The 23,294-nt window shown below is 42.3% G+C and overlaps 1 protein-coding gene across 2 annotated transcripts; it reads right to left on the bottom strand.

The window, feature by feature from the left end:
- Window positions 1-1,372: 1,372 nt before the first annotated feature.
- Window positions 1,373-22,586, bottom strand: LOC138945928 (serine-rich adhesin for platelets-like). Of its 2 annotated transcripts, none has more exons than XM_070317446.1 (5): window positions 22,362-22,584; window positions 17,834-21,327; window positions 11,684-11,847; window positions 10,122-10,306; window positions 1,373-4,563 (listed from the first exon to the last, which is right to left on the bottom strand). In XM_070317446.1, the coding sequence occupies exons 1-5, from the start codon at window positions 22,419-22,421 to the stop codon at window positions 4,231-4,233; spliced, it is 4,236 nt and encodes a 1,411-aa protein (XP_070173547.1). In that variant the 5' UTR covers window positions 22,422-22,584; the 3' UTR covers window positions 1,373-4,230. The 2 variants fall into 2 exon arrangements, with proteins under 2 accessions (XP_070173547.1, XP_070173548.1); XM_070317447.1 differs by having other exon boundaries at window positions 4,484-4,563; window positions 10,150-10,306; window positions 22,362-22,586.
- Between the last annotated feature and the right edge of the window lie 708 nt (window positions 22,587-23,294).

The following is a 23,294-nucleotide window of genomic DNA, read 5'->3' as shown; positions in this document are numbered from 1 at the left end:
AAAAATGAGAGTGTGACAGTGCCGCCTCAACTTTTACAAAATGCCGGATATGACGTCATCAAAGACATTTATCAAAAAAATGAAAAAAATATGTAGGGATATCATATCTAGGAACTCTCATGAAAAATTTCATAAAGATCGGTCCAGTAGTTTACTCTGAATCGCTCTACACACACACACACACACACACACACACACACACACACATACACCACGACCCTCGTCTCGATTCCCCCTCTATGTTAAAACATTTAGTCAAAACTTGACTAAATGTAACAAGTCGCGTAAGGCGAAATTACTACATTTAGTCAAGTTGTCGAACTCACGGGATAAAACTGAACGCACTGTATTTTTTCACCAAGACAGTACAGCTTCGTTAATCCCCGCGTGAAGGAAATCGCTCACCTCGCACGTGCAAAACGTAGTGATATTGACACGCCAGATTAGCGCGGTAGCGTATTGTGCTAAGCAGGAAAGCGCGCTTTTCTATCCTCCTGTTAACTTTCTGAGCTTGTTTTGAATACAACCTATCATATCTATATGTTTTTGGAATCAGGAAATGATCAAGAATAAGATGGAATCATTTTTGGATCGATTTCCTAAATTTTAATCGTAAGACTAATTAATTTATTTTCGTTAATTGTGATCACATTTTAAGAGTAAACATGACATATGTATATATTTTTAGATTCAGAATGTGATGAAGAATACGATGCAATCAATTTTAAATCTGTTTGCGAAAAATCGATTTTAATGACAACTTTAATGAGCAAACGCATGAATTAATTTTTAAGCCTCGACGCTGAAATGCAATACTAAAGTCCGGGCTTTGTCGAAGATTACTTGACCAAAATGTCAACCAATTTGGTTGAAAAATGAGAGCGTGACAGTGCCGCCTCAATTTTCACGAAAAGCCGGATATGACGTCATCAAAGACATTTATCCAAAAAATGAAAAAAAAAGGTCTGGAGATACCATACTCAGGATCTCTCATGTCAACTTTCATGAAGATCGGTCCAGTAGTTTTCTCTGAATCGCTCTACACACACACACACACACACACACACACACACACATACACACACACACCACGACCCTCGTCTCGATTCCCCCCTCTACGTTAAAACATTTAGTCAAAACTTGACTAAATGTAAAAAGGGAGCAAATGCTGAGAGAGAGAGAGAGAGAGAGAGAGAGAGAGAGAGAGAGAGAGAGAGAGAGAGAGAGAGAGAGACGGACGGACGGACAGACAGAGAAAAATTGTATAACCAGTTATTTATGTTTGTCTGTATAGTTCATACTTCAAACCAGACGTTATTTTGAAGCAGAGACATCATTCGAATTACACTATTAAAGAGACTTAGGCAGTGAAGGCAGTAAAATATTTTATTTCTCACTCACGGACACAGTTTTTTGTTCTCGTGCAGAGATAGAAAACCTTATGACAAGAGTTCTTGGTCACTAATTAACAATGAAGTATACTTCATGCTGGCAACAAAAGCTAGATTGTGATGATCTATCACAATTGTCTCTCGTTCAGGGTTGTTGTTTGCAATTAGGGTCTCTGGATGAGATAAATGAGAAACTAAAAGTCGCAGCGTCATACTTCAATATGATTTCAACAAAGATTCGTATTTTGTTATTAAGTCTTGCCAATAAACGTAGTGATCAAATTCCAAAATCTCATTCCAATGAATACACAGCTCTGCAGAAACTCTTTCGTCTTTGTTTTCAATGTCAGCCCGCTCTATCCAGTTTCAGAAACATCATTCTTCCTCCATCCACACATACATCCGATGTATTTCTGTGCAAGAAATTGTTCTCTTCTGTTCAGTAACACCTCCCTCTGTCCCGTTTCGGGAAAAAAGGCCTTTCTGTACATTTGCCATCCACAAATATGTCTCAAATGTATAGATCTGCCCAAGAACATTTGTTCTGCTTCATCGGTGACATCGAAATCCTTCCAATTTCAGAAATATCGTTCTATCGCACGACATCCACACACATCTAGCTGTCTCAAAAGAACTGTTGTCTGCTTCTCTAGTGACACCTCACCCCGTATCGTTTCGGAAAAAAAGGTCTACCGTTACACATCTGATAGCATCGATAGATTTGTGGAAGATATTTCCTGATCTTCATCAGAGGACTCGCTCCGTGAACATTCGGAAAAGTTCGTTTCGCCTTAAATTGATGTTTTTAACTTTTGATCGCCCTTTCCTTAACCGGCTTTGAATACAGTTTGACATACTGCTTAACTTTACTAAAGGTAACACATGGTAAACACTAGTATTCACATGGATGACATGGTAAACACTAGTATTCACATGGATGACATGGTAAACACTAGTATTCACATGGATGACATGGTAAACACTAGTATTCACATGGATGACATGGTAAACATTAGTATTCACATGGATGACATGGTAAACACTAGTATTGACATGGATGGCATGGTAAACACTAGTATTCACATGGATGACACGGTAAACACTAGTATTCACGTGGATGACATCCATATGGATTAATAAAATTGAGTTGAGTTGAGTTGAGTTAAACTATAGTATTCACATGGATGACATGGTAAACACTAGTAGTAGTATTCACATGGATAACATGGTAAACACTAGTATTCACATGGATGACATGGTAAACACTAGTATTCACATGGATGACATGGTAAACACTAGTATTCACATGGATGACATGGTAAACACTAGTATTCACATGGATGACATGGTAAACACTAGTATTCACGTGGATGACATGGTAAACATTAGTATTCACGTGGATGACGTGGTAAACACTAGTATTCACATGGATGACACGGTAAACACTAGTATTCACATGGATGACATGGTAAACACTAGTATTCACATGGATGACACGGTAAACACTAGTATTCACGTGGATGACATGGTAAACACTAGTATTCACATGGATGACATGGTAAACACTAGTATTCACATGGATGACATGGTAAACACTAGTATTCACATGGATGACATGGTAAACACTAGTATTCACATGGATGACATGGTAAACACTAGTATTCACATGGATGACACGGTAAACACTAGTATTCACATGGATGACATGGTAAACACTAGTATCCACGTGGATGACATGGTAAACACTAGTATTCACTTGGATGACATGGTAAACACTAGTATTCACATGGATGACACGGTAAACACTAGTATTCACGTGGATGACATGGTAAACACTAGTATTCACGTGGATGATATGGTAAACACTAGTATTCACGTGGATGACATGGTAAACATTAGTATTCACATGGATGACATGGTAAACACTAGTATTCACGTGGATGATATGGTAAACACTAGTATTCACGTGGATGACATGGTAAACATTAGTATTCACATGGATGGCATGGTAAACACTAGTATTCACATGGATGACATGGTAAACACTAGTATTCACATGGATGACATGGTAAACACTAGTATTCACGTGGATGACATGGTAAACACTAGTATTCACATGGATGACATGGTAAACACTAGTATTCACATGGATGACACGGTAAACACTAGTATTCACGTGGATGACATGGTAAACATTAGTATTCACATGGATGGCATGGTAAACACTAGTATTCACGTGGATGACATGGTAAACACTAGTATTCACATGGATGACATGGTAAACTATAGTATTCACATGGATGACATGGTAAACACTAGTAGTAGTATTCACATGGATAACATGGTAAACACTAGTATTCACGTGGATGACATGGTAAACACTAGTATTCACATGGATGACATGGTAAACACTAGTATTCACATGGATGACATGGTAAACACTAGTATTCACATGGATGACATGGTAAACACTAGTATTCACGTGGATGACATGGTAAACACTAGTATTCACATGGATGACATGGTAAACACTAGTATTCACGTGGATGACACGGTAAACACTAGTATTCACATGGATGACGTGGTAAACACTAGTATTCACGTGGATGACATGGTAAACACTAGTATTCACATGGATGACATGGTAAACACTAGTATTCACATGGATGACATGGTAAACACTAGTATTCACATTGATGATGAGCACTGGTGTTTACCATGTGCTGCATTTTGCTTCTACTATATCACGGCGTGTTCAAAACTGGTTACAGAAAGGATGTGCAAACGTGTTCTTTTACGGTAAAACGAATTTGTCCGAATCTCAGTTAAGAGTGCACTGTTATACATCTGTCTCAAAAACTTCATCAAAAGCCAGATTTCCTGTAGACGGCCAACTGAAGACTGACACGTTGCCTTGTTGTTGTGTTTGCTGCTGCTGCTGGCTGGGAAGAGCGACAGTTCCGGTACTGGCACTTCCGGCGGAAGACGGACCAACGGCTGAGCTAAGTGGAATGACGGAAGTCGGGGTGGAGCAGTACGAGGCTAAGTCCTTGATCTTCCGAGGCTTCTTGGGTGGGGGAGGACCGGGGATTTGTTGTTTAGGCTTGGTGCCGTTATTCTTCCTTTTCTGCTCCTCTGCTTTTTCGGCCTTATCTGCTTTCTCCACTTCTATCTGCAAGGTTAGGATGCAACGTCAGTAACGTGAAGATCCAAGAGCATGAGCGAAAACCAACAGCTTTGGGTAAGCTTTCGACTAAGGCGAACACACGCAAAGGTCGAACATTTCAAGCGACTTTACCCTTTGAAAGGTCGAGGTCGTTATCAACGAAGAGAGACAGGGAATCCCGCGACAATGAAAACAGTGCAAACAAACTGACACGCCTTGACTGTGGCGCTGCCACGAATGCAGTGTGTTACCTAGACAGGGCTGTCCCTGAACGTGACACTCATAGAGAAGAGAACACTCCTGCCAGTGTGTGGGGCTGACTCAGCCCCGTGCACCACGATTGACCTGACGGATTCTGACCCTGCGATGCCTCACGGACTTTACGACTGACGGACGACGATTTTACTTGCAATGCTAGCTCGTGTTTGCCTTGGCGGCCTTATCTATTTCTTCTGTAAACATTCATGGTTTACGAAACAAAACAAAGCGAAAAACTTTTTTTATAATCTAAGAAAACAACAAATTGATATCGCTTGTGTTCAAGAAACATACGTTTCAGAAAATGACGTTGAGCAATGGGAAAGAGAATGGGGAGGGAAGATTTTTTATTCAACGGCAACGAATCATAGCCTTGGCCAAATAATACTTGTTCGAAAGAATTTCCCATTTGAAATGCAATGTGTTGTGAAGTCGAGAAGAATACTTGAGCTTGAAGTCGTGGTAAACGAAGAAAAGTTGTATGTTTTTAACGTTTACGGTCCAAACAACACGTCTGAAAGAAGAAATTGTTTTGCACTTCTTGAAAAATGTTTAAGGGAAAAAGCAGATTATCAGAAAATAGTTTGTGGTGATTTTAATTGTGTTTTGGATAATGATTTAGATATCATAAGTGGGGGTAAACATAACGCTTTTGATGTGAACATGTTTAATAACTTGCTGGCTGATAACGGCCTGAACGATCTGTGGCGTCTTTTTCATGTTGATGATAAAGAGTTCACATGGTCACGAAAAACACCCTTTATTGCCAGGAGACTTGATTTTATATTAGCCTGCGATGATGTATTGAATCGGACACGTGATTGTAAGATACAGTCAGTAGCACAGACCGATCACAGGATGGTAATCATGCATTTCAATTTAACACATATTGATAGAGGCCCGTCGTATTGGAAGTTTAATGATAGTTTACTGAATGATAGTGAATTTGTTGAAAGAATGAATGAGTTGTTAGAACAACATATGATTGAAAATGTACATATTGAACCTCAGATGCACTGGGAGATTTGTAAAGTTAAAATAAGGGAATTTTGTATTAGTTTTAGTAAAAGGAAGAAAATGCAAATGATTGATCAGAAACAGAAGTTGCATAACGAATTAAATGAAATCGATAAAAAGTTGTCCATTGATGTAGAAAACCAACGTTTGTTGACACAGAGAGAAAATGTTAAGCACAAATTAGAAATTTATAATATTCACAAGGCAAAAAGCGCACAGGTGAGATCTCGTGAAAAATGTATTGCAGAAGGGGAAAAACAAATACCCGATACTTTTTGAATTTGGAAAAAACAAGGGCAAATGTTAAAGTAATGGACAGATTGTGTGACAATAATGGAGACATTTTTACATCACAACAAGAAATAATGCAAGCGCAAACCAATTTTTTTCGAAAAATGTTTGGTACGAAAATGTGTTTTGATGAAACGAAGGCGGAACGCGAGTCTATCCCAATTAAATATTCCACAATTAAAAGAGGACAAGACGAATGAGCTGGAAAAAGATATTACAATTGAAGAAATTGGTAGAGCACTTCAATCATTAAGAAACGGCTCTGCGCCGGGCTTGGACGGCGTCACAGCCAGTTTTATTAAATGTTTCTGGCCTAAAGTTAAGGATTTGGTGTTTGCCTCCTTAAACGCATCTTTTCAAGCTGGAGAGATGTCTCCTACACAAAAAAGGCGGTGATATCCTTAATTCACAAAGGAAAGGATCTATAACGAGATAATTTAAATAATTGGAGACCCACTAATACTGATTACAAAATATTTGCAAAATGTCTGGCACATCGCCTTGGGTCTGTTGTTTCTAGTATTATATCAGAGGACCAGGTTGGTTTCATTAAAGGCAGAAAAGCGAGTGATATTATTCGATTAATTGATGATGTAACAGATTTTATGAATTGTAATAATAAGCCAGGCATTCTCCTTGATCTGGATTTTGCACGAGCATTTGATTCAATATCAAAGGAATATAACATATTATGATTTGGGCATTTAACAAATTTGGTTTTGGTGGAAATTGTTTAAATTGGGTAAAAGTATTAATGAATAATACCACAAGTTGTATTAATTACGTGGGTTGGATTTCCGAGGAATTCGACGTATTAACTGGGATCCGTCAGGGGTGTAATTTTTCTCCGATGGCCTTCGTCCTTGGCCTTGAACTCCTAGCCATTAAAATCCGCAGTGATCAGACCATAAAAGGATTGAATTTTCCATCATTTGATCGAGAGAGGAACATGGAATATGTGTTAAAACTGGCAATGTATGCAGACGACGTAACACTGTATTATTGATAGTAAAACAGTTCTCGTATATTTCAAATTTAAATTTGAATCAAAATAAAACCGAAGCAATGTGGTTGGGATCCATGAAGAACAGCCCAGAACAATGTTGTAATATAAAATGGACAAAACAGTTAAAGATTTTGGGTATTATATTTAGGAATGATATTGTTGCTTCTGACATTGAAGAAAACTGGTCAAAACGTTTTGATAGAATTGAAAGAATTGAAAGAATTGTTGGAATGTGGTCAAGAAGAAATTTAAGTATTAGCGATAAACTGTGCATAATTAAAACATTTTTGATATCCCAGTTTGTATACGTTTTTCAGGCACTTTCTGCTCCGACAAAAGTGCTTGACAGACTGAACAGTATCCTCTTTAAATTTCTGTGGAAACGTAAGTATTCAAACACTAAAGCATTTGAGAAGGTTAAACGAACAGTTTTGTGTGATAAATTAGAAATGGGCGGTATTAACATGATAAATATGCATGATATGCAGACATCCTTTTTGTTATGCTGGGCAGCTAGGCTACAGCAAACAGATTTTCAAAATTGGAAATTAGTTCCAAGACATTATTTTGACGCTCTTGGAAGTCGTCTGTGTTGTTTTCAATCAACTGCCACCCCGAGACAGTTTGTAGGCCTGATGAGAATAAAATCGAAATTTTGGCAACATGTATTAAAACAAGAAGGGCAAAGCCCATACGACTCACATGCTTGACCTTGACCTTTACATGACCTTGACCTTCAGGGTCAAGGTCAAATAACTAAACCTAGCAATGACATCATACACTAAGAACTGCTTTACACATTTTTCCTACCAAAATACATGTGACCTTGACCCAAGGTCAAGGTCATCCAAGGTCATGCAACACAAAGCTGTTAATTCAAGACATAGGAAGTACAATGGTGCTTATTGGCTCTTTCTACCATAAGATATGGTCACTTTTAGTGGTTCACTACCTTATTTTGGTCACATTTCATAAGGGTCAAAGTGACCTTGACCTTGATCATATGTGACCAAATGTGTCTCATGATGAAAGCATAACATGTGCCCCACATAATGTTTAAGTTTGAAACAGTTATCGTCCATAGTTCAGGGTCAAGGTCACTTCAAAATATGTATACAATCCAACTTTGAAGAGCTCCTGTGACCTTGACCTTGAAGCAAGGTAAACCAAACTGGTATCAAAAGATGGGGCTTACTTTGCCCTATATATCATATATAGGTGAGGTATTGAATCTCAAAAACGGCAGAGAAAATGGGAAAAATGGGAAAAATAGCTGTTTTTAGGCAACATTTATGGCCCCTGCGACCTTGACCTTGAAGCAAGGTCAAGATGCTATGTATGTTTTTTGGGGCCTTGTCATCATACACCATCTTGCCAAATTTGGTACTGATAGACTGAATAGTGTCCAAGAAATATCCAACGTTAAAGTTTTCCGGACGGACGTCCGGACGGACGGACGGACGGACGGACGAACGACTCGGGTGAGTACATAGACTCACTTTTGCTTCGCATGTGAGTCAAAAATGGATTGAGAATAGACTTTTTTTTTGGTAGAAAAAGAACGATTTATCGATCAATGTTTAGGGAATAATGCAGGTATTGTTTTTAAAAAGAATGTTTTGTGTTTTGAAAATTGGATTAAAGCTGATGTGAATGGTGTACGTGATATATGGATAGACGGTAATATTGTCCCGTATGAACAGATTTGTACCAGTGTTGGTTTTTGCGCCACACGGCTTTTTGAGTAGAATGCTTTGCACACGGCCCTCCGCGCGCATGCGCTGCGAGACGACACAGCCAACGGAAACGCGAGCGACGAATCTGGGCCCTGTCTACAAGACCTGTTCAAAAAACCTTCCCCAAAACAGTTCCGCGCTATTTTAACAAATGCAAAAGCAAGAGCACCATGCTCTGTAAAATTCTGGTTACAAAAATATAATATTTCCATTGACGAGGAATATTGGCTCTTGGCAATTAAATGTACTGTAAGCAAGGAAAGATTAAAGTTACTTCAATGGAAAATATTACATAATATTTACCCCACAAACATTTTACTCCACAAGATGAAATTGAAAGAAAATAATTTGTGTAGTCTTTGTAACGAAATAGATTATATTGAGCACTTTTTTTGGAAATGTAGAAAAATGAAGTTATTTTGGGAACATGTTATAATGTATTTTTGTTAATACGAAAGAAAATGTTATATTAACAGAACATGATGTATTGTTTGGTTATTTACCAGGAATGCATACCCCAACAAACAAAATTATAAATCATATTTTGTTGATAGCAAAAATGTGTATCAGCAAGTTTAGATATGGTAAGCCTATTGATTTAAATGTAATGTTTAATTGCGAATTAGGGTTGAGACGTTTGAGTATTTTGTAAATGAAAATGTTTAAGTTTATGTGCATATGCATATGTATGTGTGTGTGTGGATTTATGATTATGTTGATGTCGCAAATGTTGACACCGCAGACACAACAGCATTGATTAATACATTCTTGTCCATTTATGTACTGTAAGAATTCGCGCCAAAAGTAAATGTTAAATGTACTGTGCCACAGATTAATGTACAGTTAAACATACAGATACCAAGTGTGTCATATAATGTTATTGTTTACGAAAAAAAACAAAAAAACAAACACCAGCGTTGGGTAAACTTTAACGCTGAAAAGCGAAGATAATTAGTTGAATACAGAAATACTTATTAGAACTAGAGAATGAAGAGTATACCGAGATATAACATACGCGTGGAAATTGAGACAAGAAGCCTTAAGGCGCCGCCATACGGAACGATTTCTAAAGCCTACCCACTGCCGCTTTCCACTGCAATGGCGACAATTATTGAAAATTGCGAAGGTGTATGACCATTTTGGCTGATATACCCAAACAAAAAATGCTAGCAATATCGATGTCAGGGGGCTTCTTTTTAAGTGTTCTTTGAGTTTTGACATAGGTTATTGGCCTCACTTGTTTGACCCTTACAAACCTTAAGGTTAAGCTCCAAGGCCACACACTTGCGGTAGGTCATGGCTTCCAGGAAGTGCAGCGCCCTCTGACGGTGACGAATGGTGGAGAGCAGAGTCTTGGCCTCAGCGCTGGTCTTGACGGCGCAGTACTTCTTGTACATCAGAGGTTCGTGCTTCCTTGCGTTACCTTCGTCTTCACACTCCACTGAAAGAGGAAGACAATGGACCTTAACAACTGACACATCTTTAGCCACCCCCCCCCCCCCCCCTCCGTTTGGCTTGTCATTATTTAATGCTTGCCCCTCCCTGCGTGTGTGTGTGTGTGTGTGTGTGTGTGCGTGCGTGCGTGCGTGCGTGCGTGCGTGCGTGCGTGCGTGTGTGTGTATGAGTGTGTGTAATGTGTTATTAGTTAACGTATGTGAAAGCCCTGTAAACAATGGTATCATGTGTATGTGTGTGTTTTTCCCCAATGGTCGAAAAGCGCTCTGAGTAGTGTTTAACCCGGGATATACATGCTCTAGGAATATTACGTATCCTCATTGGCCAGACATCTCACGAGTTTCTTTGCAATGTCTGCAAAAGCGAGGTCAACACAAACCTGCTGGTGCCTGTCTTCCTCTCGCCAAGACCTTCCGCTTAATAATATTCATGCGCGAAGCTACTCCTCTTCCCTGCATTAAATACTAGATTTGAGCAAAAACACATGAACAGAATAGAAAGCCTACATTATTATTGTGACAGGGGAGGCTACCGCTCCTTTCACAACGGACTCTGCACCCGGGTTGTTGGCCTTTAAAGTCAACACCTGTGGTTTATAGAGTTCTGTTTGTGATGGGGTCTGGTGGTTTCCGATTGTCTGTATGTTCATGGAAACCTTCGGGTTTGCATAACAGTTTTTATAGGGCTAAGAAATTAGCCCTAACATTTTCAAACCTGTTTGATTGCACTTCGCTTACCGAGGTGATCGTAGTGTTTCGGCACTCGGTTACATCTGGCGCTTGCGAGCAGGAATGGGACTCAGCATGATATGTTCAGGTAATGGCATAATATGACCACTGAACATGTTCGTGCTGTTCCCATTCTGCGAACTTGGGATGGACAGTGGTCCCCCGGTTCGGAACTTCGGGACGAAGTTCATTTCAAACGGGGGCGATTGTGACAGGGGAGGCTACCGCTCCTTTCACAGCAGACTCTGCACCCGAGTTGTTGGCCTTTAAGTCAACACCCGTGGTTTGTGGAAATCTGTTTGTGATGGGGTCTGGTGGTTTCCGATTATCTCTATGTTCATGGAAACCTTCGGGTTTGCATTACAGTTTTTATAGGGCTAAGAAATTAGCCCTAACATTTTCAATCCTGTTTGATTGCACTTCGCCTCCCGAGGTGATCGTAGTGTTACGGCTCTCGGTTACATCATTTTGAGAATGATTCACCTACTCATGTAACAGAGACAAAGAAGCAGGTCATGGGATAATGACTGATACCGCTTCTACTGGGTTCAATGTAATGAGGACATTACACGGAAAATGAAGACAAATAGTTATAACCTATCGCATGTTAGAAAAGACACACACCAAAGACTTACTTAGATCGCAGATTTTCTGAAGCTCCGAGTCTTTATTTTTCCTCTCTTCCTTCAGTGCTGCCCCCTGTGACTGGAGCATCCCGATCAGACGAGATAACTCTGCTTGTTCTTTACATTGATGTACCACATACTGCTGCAGAATGGTTGCTTTGTTCTTCTCCTTTCTAAAAATGAAGATATTAGTCATGTTAGCCCTCTCTCTGTCTGTCGTTCTGTCTGGCGGACTGAATACAGTGTTCTAGATGATCGAACGTGTAGCAAAGACCTGTACGTGTACGTGTAGATAGTGCGTCAACCGTGACTCATTACATTTAGTCAAGTTTTGACTAAATGTTTTAACGTAGAGGGGGGAATCGAGACGGGTGTGTGGTGTATGTGTGTGTGTGTGTGTGTGTGTAGAGCGATTCGGAGAAAACTACTGGACCGATCTTCATGAAATTGGACATGAGAGATCCTGAGTATAGTATCTCCAGACGTTTTTTTCATTTTTTGGATAAATGTCTTTGATGACGTCATATCCGGCTTTTCGTGAAAGTTGAGGCGGCACTGTCACGCTCTCATTTTTCAACCAAATTGGTTGAAATTTTGGTCAAGTAATCTTCGACGAAGCCCGGACTTTGGTATTGCATTTCAGCTTGAAGGCTTAAAAATTAATTAATGAGTTTGTTCATTAACGTTGTCATTAAAATCGATTTTTCGCAAACAGATTTAAAATTGATTGCATCGTATTCTTCATCACATTCTGAATCTAAAAATATATACATATGTCATGTTTACTCTTACAATGTGATCACAATTAACGAAAATAGATTAATTAATCTTACGATTAAAATTTAAGAAATCGATCCAAAAATAATTTCATCTTATTCTTTATCATTTCCTGATTCCAAAAGCATATAGATATGATAGGTTGTACTCAAAACAAGCTCAGAAAGTTAACAAGAATACAGAAAAGCGCGCTTTCCTGCTTAGAACAATACGCTACCGCGCTAATCTGGTGTGTCAATATCACTACGTTTTGCACGTGGGAGGTGAGCGATTTCCTTCACGCGGGGATTGACGAAGCTGTACTGTCTTGGTGAAAAAATACAGTGCGTTCAGTTTCATCCCTTGAGTTCGACAGCTTGACTAAATGTAGTAATTTCGCCTTACGCGACTTGTTTTTTTTTTTCTCCAATGTTCCAAATGCATGCGTTGTTTTGCTCCCACCAAGACTACAGATCTTGGCAAACGCGTGACGTAAAAACTAAATTTGATGACGTTACCCATACACGTTCCCGTACACGTGCTGAAAAGTGCCACATCTAGATCTTGCTATTGTCTGTGTGTTTGTGTATGTGTGTGTGTGTGTGTGTGTGTGTGTGTGTGTGTGTGTGTTTGTGTGTGTGTGTGTGTGTGTGTGTGTGTGTGTGTGTGTGCGTCCAACAAGAAAATCAAATGCCTACACGGCTTGCCTTCGAACCCCCCCCCCCCCCTTTCAAGACCCCCAAATAGAAGACTTCCACCCTTCTCACCCAACCTGATAGAAGACTCGAGCTCCAATAAGACCCTTCACCCTTTATAGACCCTGTTTTCTCAGATTTTCTGTTCACACCCTCTGTAAGTTTCTGTAAATTTACCCCCATTTAGCATTTCTTCTTTTTACATTTAGTCAAGTTTTGACTAAATGTTTTAACATAGAGGGGTAATCGAGACGAGGGTCGTGGTGTATGTGTGTGTGTGTGTGTGTCTGTGCGTGTGTGTGTAGAGCGATTCAGAGTAAACTACTGGACCGATCTTTATGAAATTTTACATGAGAGTTCCTGGGTATGATATCCCCAGACGGATTTTTTTCATTTTTTCGATAAATGTATTTTGTGACATAATATCCGGCTTTTTGTAAAAGTTAAAGGCACAGTAAGCCTCCCGTAAACCATCACAGAGCTCCCCGAGCGTCCAAATACAGTACAAGCATACTTCCATTTGAACGCTCACCGAACGGGAACATCCTGGCTGCTTTCTGTCGAGCGTGAGACATTTTCAAAGAATTCATTTTCGTAGACTTGTTCGTTAACAACAACGGCGCCTCGTTTTTGCGCTGGACCTAACTTTTAAAATCTAAATAATAAATTCACAGCTTGTTACACAAACATTCTTTAATCATAAAAGAATTCGTTTTTCATCAAGACAAGATCAGAACAATTCGAAGTTGTGAAAGTTTAAAAAAAAGAAAAGCCCGGAAGCAGGGTCACGCAAGGGTCGTAGCAGACGGTTTATCAGTGCAAATCGCCGTTCCTCTCAACAGTCAAAAGCCATCGCTAGAGTTCTTGTGAACCACAGCCGTTGTTTCGTGCATAAAAAACGTGCTATTGTAGATAAGCTCACGTCGAGTCGCATTCATGACTAACTGACGACTGCATTGTGAAAAAGGAAAACTGGATCACACGGGTTCACGATGGCTCAGGGGTAAGATAAACCACGCAAAAATAAATTCTTTGAAAATTGTTCGCTCTTTACGGAGGGCACCTAGGATGTTCTCAATTGGTGAGTGTTTAAATGAAAGGGTGTTTGTACTGTGTGTAAAAGCCTGACCGTATCTGTGATGGTTTACGGGAGGCTTACCCTGCCTTTAAGGCGTCACTGTCACACCCTCATTTTTCAATCAAATTTATTGAAATTTTGGCCAAGCAATCTTCGACGAAGGCCGGACTTCGGTATTTCATTTCAGCATGGAGGCTTACAAATTAATTCATGACTTTGGTCATTAAAAATCTGAAAACTGTAATTAAAATTATTTTGTTATAAAACGATCCAAAATTACTTTTATTGTATTCTTCATCATGTTCTGATTCCAAAAACATATAAATATGTTATATTCGGATTTAAAACAAGCTCTGAAAACTAAAAATATAAAAATTATGATTAAAAATAAATTTCCGAAATCGTTTTAAAAACTATTTCATCTTATTTTTTGTCGGTTCCTGATTCCAAAAACATATAGATATGATATGTTTGGATTAAAAACACGCTTAGAAAGTTAAAACGAAGAGAGGTACAGTAAAGCGTGCTATGAAGCACAGCGCAACCGCTACCGCGCCAAACAGGCTCGTCACTTTCACTGCCTTTTGCACTAGCGGCGGACTACGTTCAGTTTCATTCTGTGAGTTCCACAGCTTGACTAAATGTAGTAATTTCGCCTACTTGTTTAAAACTTGTTTTTCTCAGGGTTTTGTAAGTCTTAAACTGAGAAATCCACTTCATATCAAAAACAAATAATTAAAAAAAAGTATATAAACATAACATAAAATAAACAATTACAACAATTAGAATACACTCTTCAAAAAAAGTTAAAGATCACTTTTTTACAAGCACGCCACACAAAACAGACAAGACCGAATTCTTTTATTTAAAAAAAAAATAATTGAACAACCAAGGAGTAATGACAAACAAAGCAAAGATCGAACGCGGCAGCGACAATTTAGTTAGAGTGTGTCAAACGTGACAACACTCGAAAATGGAATTCACAACAACGTGAATCAGTGTCAATAACGCGTGTGCCCTCCGTTGTGTGCCAGGCATTCAACACATGGAGTGGATCAGGTTGCAAATGAATGCTCTGGGAACTCCATTCCACTCCTGCTGGAGCCATTGCAGCAGTTAACCCAGATTGGCAGGAGGAGGGAGATGTTGCTGTACCCGACGACAAAGCTCGTCCCACATGTGCTCAATGGGGTTCAGGTCCAGGCTGTTGGCTGGCCACATCATCCTGTTGACCCTGGCTTGCTGGATGAAGGTGTTTACAGCTGCAGAGCGATGGGGAGGTGTGTTGTCATCCTGAAGAATCGCACGAGGGCCGATCGCTTGGAGGGCTGGAACGACCAGGGGTTGCAGGATCTCATTCTGGTAGCGGACACCGGTCAAGTTGCCCACTACATGGTACAGAGGTGTCCTTAGACGTGTGCTGATCCCTCCCCAGACCATCACAGAGCCTCCGCCAAAACGCTGTCGTTCCAGAAGAGCTCCTTCTGCGAAGCGCTCTCCGCGACGCCTCCACACTCGGATACAACCATCAGCAGGTTCCAAGTAAAAGCGGGACTCCTCTGTAAACAACACCTGAGCCCACTGCTGACGTTGCCACCTCACATGTTGAGTGCACCAGGCTCGGCGAGCTGCTCGGTGATTAGCAGTCAGGGTTGTTCCTCGGACTGGACGCCTTGCACGCAAGCCAAAGTTGTGAAAGCGGTTTCGGGTCGTCTGACCACTAACAACAGTGTTAGTGGTAGCTTGTAGGAGTTGCCTAATGTTGTTTGCCGTAGCCATTCTTTGTTGCATGGCCTGCCTCTGAATGAAGCGATCCTCTCTTTGTGTGGTGACTCTGGGCCGACCAGAACGTTGTCGCTCCTGCACTCTTGCAGTTGCTTGGAATCTCTGTTTTAGTCTGATGATGACAGAGGGAGCCACAGCAAGCCTCTGGGCCACTTGCCTGGTAGCAACACAGTCTTGTAGCCATCCTATTGCCCTTCCTCTATCCAAATCGCTCAGTTTTCTTCGTGGGGGCATGTTGCTACTGTGCATAATTGTGTCAGCGTGTCAACCTTTAAACACAAGCTGGTGAGCGATGTTCATAGCCAGGACCCTGTTGTAGCACGTGCATCACAACCTTTTGCCCTGGCATGCGTTCCGCAAATTTCATGGGGCTATAAAAAACACCCTTTTTCTTCCAAAATGCAGAAGCTTTTGAGAAGTCACACAAAGGGAAATAACTCTGCCTGCCAAACAAAATTCTAGGTCAAGGCTCATTGTTCATTTGTTAATTCAAACACATTAATCTTTTAATTATTATGTCGATGTTTAATTTTTTGGCCATTTTTTATAATTAGATCCGTTTTTTCAACCGATCCTTAACTTTTTTGAAGAGTGTATGCTGTTCCACTTCCAGCTTCACAAAATAATGTCACAGTTCAAGAGAAAGTTCACGTCCGACTGATTGACACGAACTTGATCCTACTGTGTGTGACCTATATCATCCATTTACTAGATTTAGTTATTCAACCCTAAGAATATTCCACATTTACAAACTTTCCCACCTCCGACCCCCTTCCCACCACCATCATAAGTCTGACATGCTCAACATCCTCCACATGTTGAAAAAAGAGATTTTATTTTATTTTACAAGAACCGTAATATTAATAATAACTCATTTTCTTGACCAAATTTGATTCTGGGCTGGCCAAGACAAAATATGTGTACTCAGACACTTGCGTGGCCTCATTTCAGACACTATGACATCATAACGTGACCTCATTTACAACGCTATTACATCATCAATGATCACATGATGTCATCACCAATAATCTAGCCAAGACAAAAATACCCCAGACACTAAGCTGTGGCCAAATCAAACAATGACATCATAGCTTGATGAGTTCAAGACTTATTTTCTTGATAGCTCTGTGGATATTTTCAGGGGTGAAAATCTTCTCCAGAAATCATTTTCATGCTTTGACTCTGAAATTTCAAAGGTCTGGCTTAAAAAACATGCGAGATAACTTCAACGTTACGTTTTTATGAATCGAACATGACCCCGCTGTGACCCGAAAATTCCCGCAAACATGAGCCCGCGGGTCAACCAAACTAGGGTTATGACGGGAGATCATCAAATCCTAGAAGTATGCAAAGTTTTAAACCTCTAGTTTCAAAAGCATCTGAGATAACCTCAACGTGTTCTGTCCACAGCCTATAACAGTGTACTAGATGATCGAACGTGTAGCAAAGACCTGTACGTGTAGATATTGCGTCACCCGTGACTCACTTTTTTCTCCAATGTTCCAAATGCATACGTTGTTTTGCTTCCACCAAGAATGCAGATCTTGGCTAACGCGTGACGTAACAACTAGATTTGATGACGTTACCCGGACACGTACACGTTCCCATACACGTCCTGAAAAGTGCCGATCTAGAATCTTGCTATTAATAACTAAGACACACCAATTACTCAGGCGAGTCAAAAATCAAGAAAATCTCTCTCTCTCTCTCTCTCTCTCTCTCTCTCTCTCTCTCTCTCTCTCTCTCTCTCTCTCTCTCTCTCTCTCTCTCTCTCTCTGCCCCCCCTCCCCCCCCCACACACACAAACAGTCATCACACTCCATCACACTCCATCACCAAACTCACCTCAGCCGTTTGTAAGAGGAACGAAGCTCAGCCTTGTTAGTATGCATGAGCTTCTCCAGTTCGAACACATCAAGAAGTCCTGCAACCGTCAAAGCCTCCTCCCCTTCCTCTCCTTCTACCTCCTCTATCCTCCTTCTCCTGTCAGCTAGCTTTACACGCTTCTTCTTGCTTTCGTCGGTATCTCTCTCGTCAGAACCAGCGGTATCAGAATTATCTGCTTTACCTGAAGATACTGTATCTCTCTCGTCAGAACCAGAGGGAACAGAATTGTCTGCTTTACCTGAAGATGCTGTATCTCTCTCGTCAGAACCAGTGGGAACAGAATTGTCTGCTTTACCTGAAGATGCTGTATCTCTCTCGTCAGAACCAGTGGGAACAGAATTGTCTGCTTTACCTGAAGATGCTGTATCTCTCTTGTCAGAACCAGTGGGAACAGAATTGTCTGCTTTACCTGAAGATGCTGTATCTCTCTTGTCAGAACCAGTGGGAACAGAATTGTCTGCTTTACCTGAAGATGCTGTATCTCTCTTGTCAGAACCAGTGGGAACAGAATTGTCTGCTTTACCTGCAGATGCTGCATCTCTCTTGTCAGAACCAGTGGGAACAGAATTGTCTGCTTTACCTGCAGATGCTGTATCTCTCTTGTCAGAACCAGTTGGAACAAAATTGTCTGCTTTACCTGCAGATGCTGTATCCCTCTTGTCAGAACCAGTGGGAACAAAATTGTCTGCTTTACCTACAGATGCCGTGTCACTGCCTGCTTCTTCTTCTACCACCTTAGTGTTCAGCGATTTCGTGCAGTCTTGGAGCACTTTTACTTCTTGTAGAGCGTCAGACTCCATCGTTTGCGCGGCTTGGTGATCGTGGTGGTTGTCCTGCATGTTCACGATGCTCGCCAGAAAGCTCATGGGGAAGGCAGAGGCTTGGTAAGACATGGCGTTGAGGTGGGATACTTCCCCATCTCGCTCCGTCTGAACCTCATTCTCCTCCGTACAGGCTAGCGGGCTGTCATGGCTCTGAGCGCCGGCCTTCGCATTACCGGGCTTGGATGCGTTGGTTTTTGGATCCTTTGACTCTAAATACTGACAGAAGAACCCATTCGAGGTGTTTGCTGACTCTGCTTCAGGCCGCTGTAATGGCGCAGGAACATTTTGAGCGTTATCTGTATCAATCTCCTGTGTATAGGAGAGCAAATTGAACAGACTCGAAGAGGCCGTTTCTACGTGGGGAGCAGTGGTGTTCGCTGACTCTGACCTACGCCGCTGTGATGACGCAGGATCATTTTCAGCGTCATCTGTTTCAATCTCCTGTGTATAGGCGAGCAAATTGAACTGGCTCGAAAAGGCAGGTTCTGCAGGGGGAGCTGAGGGAGCGAGGTTTCTAAACTCGGCCTGAAAGTCCTGACTCAACACGCGATCAAACAGGGTGCCAGGCTGGGCTTGTGTAGGAGTTCGCTCCATCGCAGATGTAGCTACTGGCTGAATGTTGTTCGGCGTGTCTGACTGAGGTTGAGCCCTGCTGGACGCGACTGGATCAAAGGGAGCAGAATGAGCTTCTCCGTCCATCTCCGCAGTATCTGGAGAGTTTCTGGGATGAAGCGGACAATGCGTACTGCCCTCAGCTGTCGTTCTATTGCTGCACGTGCATGTGCTGTCAGTGTCAGCTCCGGTACGAGAGTTTTCAGTGACAAGGTCTTCAGCAGGAGGAATAGGTTCTCCTGTCTCGTTTGCAACTGTGTCACCTGCTGGTACCGATGATGGGAAACTTTCGCTTCGGAGTTCCTGAGCAGTTCCTTCAGGCGATTGTTGAATAGAAGCGTCTTGCGAAGCTCCTGGTGTGTCTGGATTTATTTCACTGTTCTGCTGAGAATCAAGGCTGCCAGGTTGTGATGTTTCGCTCCTCTGCTTTTCAATCGTGATGCTGTTCACAGGCGGCAAACATGTTTCGTGTAACAGAGCGCAGACTTCAATGACATTACTCGGGCCAGGTTGACTAGAGCCTCCTGCGGCGGATTGGGAAGTGCTGGTAGTGCTGGCGCCAGCAGAGTTTGGTTGTGGAAATGCTTGGCGAGCTAGACTGGGAGGAAGGGGCGGAGCGGGTGGGGGAGTAGGGCTTCGGCTCAGGGGTGGATGAGTCACGTCTCCGCTTCTGCTGCACGTGTAAGCTAGAATTGTCTGATGCACAGTGAGCCCTGTGAAAGGCACGATGCATTTGGCATCCCGCTGTTGTTCCGGGTGACTCAACAAGGACGCTGCAGAGCTTGGATCATCAACGTGTAAATTTTGCAAAGCCTGTTTTCGCTCTCTGCTGCATTCCAAACAGGGTGTTTTCGTTTCCTCTTTGGTGCGTGTGTCTGCAGCGCCGGTGCCCTGGTACTCGACGATATCTCCAGACTCGAAAACATTAAAAGCGGAGCAGCTTTCTCTCGTCGCTGCCCTAATGATCTCTGACACGGCGTTGGATATAGATACTGAAGGCTTGCTCAGCTCATCCGAAGAAGTCTTGGCGTCTGTGTGGTAATACTGTGCCGCAGTTGTTGCGGCTTCTGAGCTGGGATCGTTGACGGTTTGATCAGCGTTTGCAGCGTTTGATGACTCTGAGCTCTGTGTGTGTGATGAAGAATCGGCTAGGGAGAGGATTCGGGTAGCACTGCATACAGTGGTTAGGCTACCTTTATCAGCTGGGTACAGTGTGTCTTTGGGTGTTATAGATAGTGTCCCAGCTGTAGCGCTTGCTGCAAGACACTTTTCGTGGTAAGTCTCAGCTATTTTGATTACAACCTTGCCAGCGGTTTTCCCCTCTTCATGCGTTTTAGATGCGGTGCGGATATTCTTAGTGGTGTCTTTCACGGCGTCTGTGTCCTTTGGTACGTGTACTTCAAGAGGAGCAGCCTTCGCTATAACGGAACTGTGGACATTACTTTCCTCGGGTGTGTTCTGAGAAGTTTCTGTTACGTCCAGAACATCCTTTCCAACGAGTGTTGCCAAGTCAACTGAGGTAATCGCCCTGTCTGCGGTATCAACAGCGACTTCAGTGGATAATATCCTCTGTGTTTCTGCTGTCCCAACGCTTTCCTGTTGACCAGCCGATGGACTTCGCTCCCTGTGTGTGTCTTCCTTGCGCCTCCTTCTGGCAACGCGTCGTAGAGACGAGAAGGAACACGAAGCGCTCCTGGGGTGCGGCTTGAAAGATGAAGCCCTGGCATCAACTGAAAGCGCTCTCACTTTGGCTGGGACGCTCTGAGTAGAGGTACACTCGGGTCGTTTGATCTCCTCGATCGAGATAGGCGAGGGCTTGATGTTGATGGTCCCGGTCGCCGAGCTTAACACTTTCCCCTCCGCTACTAACCTTTTGCGCTGCGCTGGGCGGGAAGATTGCCCGACGTCACCGTCCGAACAGTTGCTATCTGTGCTGGCCACATTCTGAGCGGCTGCAACGCTGCCACCGGGTCGGAGCGTGGAAGAGTCACTTCCCCTGTTCTCGTTCACCAGAATCTGTTGGGAACGCAAGAAGTTAAGAGACGTGGACACATAGTGATAATGATACTACTAATAATGATAATTCACCAGAATCTGTTGGGAACGCAAGAGGTTAAGAGACGTGGATGCAAAGTGATAATGTTACAACTAATGATGATAATAGCTTTTCTATGGCGCAGGTCCACAACATAGCCCCAAGTGCTTGAACACATGACATTTTACTCTGGACATATGCTCCAAGACATGTCGTTCCCGACATCTTGCCCCACGTTTTCCGGAAATAACTCTAACAGGATTTTCTATTGTGGAAGAGTTGCGCACCGCTTTTCTTGTACAAACAGAAAACACGTGGTCGACCCACGATCGCAGCAAATAACTGACTCCGATGTGTATGTTATGCAGTATCCACTCGATATCATATGTCCCCATTTCTGTCGAAAATATACACATCGGAGTGTACGATCTCTTGCAGCAATGATTGCTGGCTCCGAGTGATAGCCGACAATGCGCTTTGCTTGGGGTCAAGTGAGTTTCGCTTCAGGTTGAGGTTACGAGAGTTTGGAAAACTGACACGCGCGTTCAGCGATCACTGCAGGCCATCGCCAGTGAAACGTGGCTCCGATGTGCAGACTTTCGATAGAAAAAGGCATATCGAGTGGACTGCATAATATACCCATCGGAGTCTGTATGTAACACACACACACACGCACGCACGCACGCACGCACGCACGCACACGCACGCACGCACGCACACGTACACACACATACAAACACACACACAAGGACTCTAACACACGCACGCACACACACACACAAACACACGCACACACACACACGCGCACACACACACACACACACACACACACACACACAGACGGAGAGAAGAAATGATCATTCCAGATTCTGCAGAGAGATTACAAAGAAGTCAGATCACAGGCGGAAGGTATCGTTCACTGGACCACTACTTCCATAGAAAGACTAGTCTAGTCTTTCTATGGAAGTAGTGGTCCAGTGAACGATACCTTCCGCCTGTGGTCAGATACACTCACAGTTTCGCTCGACAGCGAACGAAGATTCTTTCTCGAGAAGAGTCTCCTGATACACGACATGGTTTCATGTCGACTGCTGTGGGGAGGAAGAAGCAGGGACGGGGGTAAAATACCCTTCTCTGGAAAGGGTTTCACTCTTTACATCGCTGTTTCTGCACCTCCCACACAGTGCCAGTGGACTCGAGACAGTCTGAAAAAGTGTATGACGCAGTGGGTGATGTAGCGTGCATGAGTCGTCATACACATGACGTCATTGTGTAAGAATGACGACAAACACGTCCGACATTCTGATTACCTTTTGATGGCGCGCGTGTATGTGCACAGGGAAGCAATAAGCCCAACCCCCACCACTTCTTCCTCTCTCTTTTCACTCAAACGCATGCATACACATGCGCACGTGTTCATAAAGTCTGTTTCGAATGACCTTTCATATCCTTTGGCTTTCGCTCAGTTATTCTTCTCCTTTTCTTACTCGTTTCCATCTTTCTGTCTTTTTTCCGGTGTTCGTTCGTTTGGTTGGTTGCTTGCTTGTTTTTGTTTTGGCTTGTTTTGCAATTAGTTTCCAACAGCCATTCAACAGCCCTTGCCATTGCTGATTATAAAGAAAGTGACTGCATTTATGCGGGAGTGTATTTGTTTGTCTGTTTTTGTTTGTGTGTGTGTTGTTTTCTTTTGTTTGTTGCTTGTTTGTTTTGATTTACGAGGTGAGGTGTGTGTGTGTGTGTGTGTGTGTGTGTGTGTGTGTGTGTGTGTGTGTGTGTGCCGTATGTGTGTGTGTGTGTGTGTGTGTGTGTGTGTGTGTGTGTGTGTGTGTGTGTGTGTGTGTGTCATGTCTGTATAATACCGACACACAAAAAAGTGACATATGTAACATGCACATACGCATGCAGAAACAGGCGCACACACGGACACATTTGCAAGCAAGAACAAACA

Source organism: Littorina saxatilis, linkage group LG13, assembly GCF_037325665.1.
Source record: "Littorina saxatilis isolate snail1 linkage group LG13, US_GU_Lsax_2.0, whole genome shotgun sequence".
Taxonomy (NCBI): Eukaryota; Metazoa; Mollusca; class Gastropoda; order Littorinimorpha; family Littorinidae; genus Littorina; species Littorina saxatilis.
This window is presented reverse-complemented; position numbering and strand designations above follow the sequence as displayed.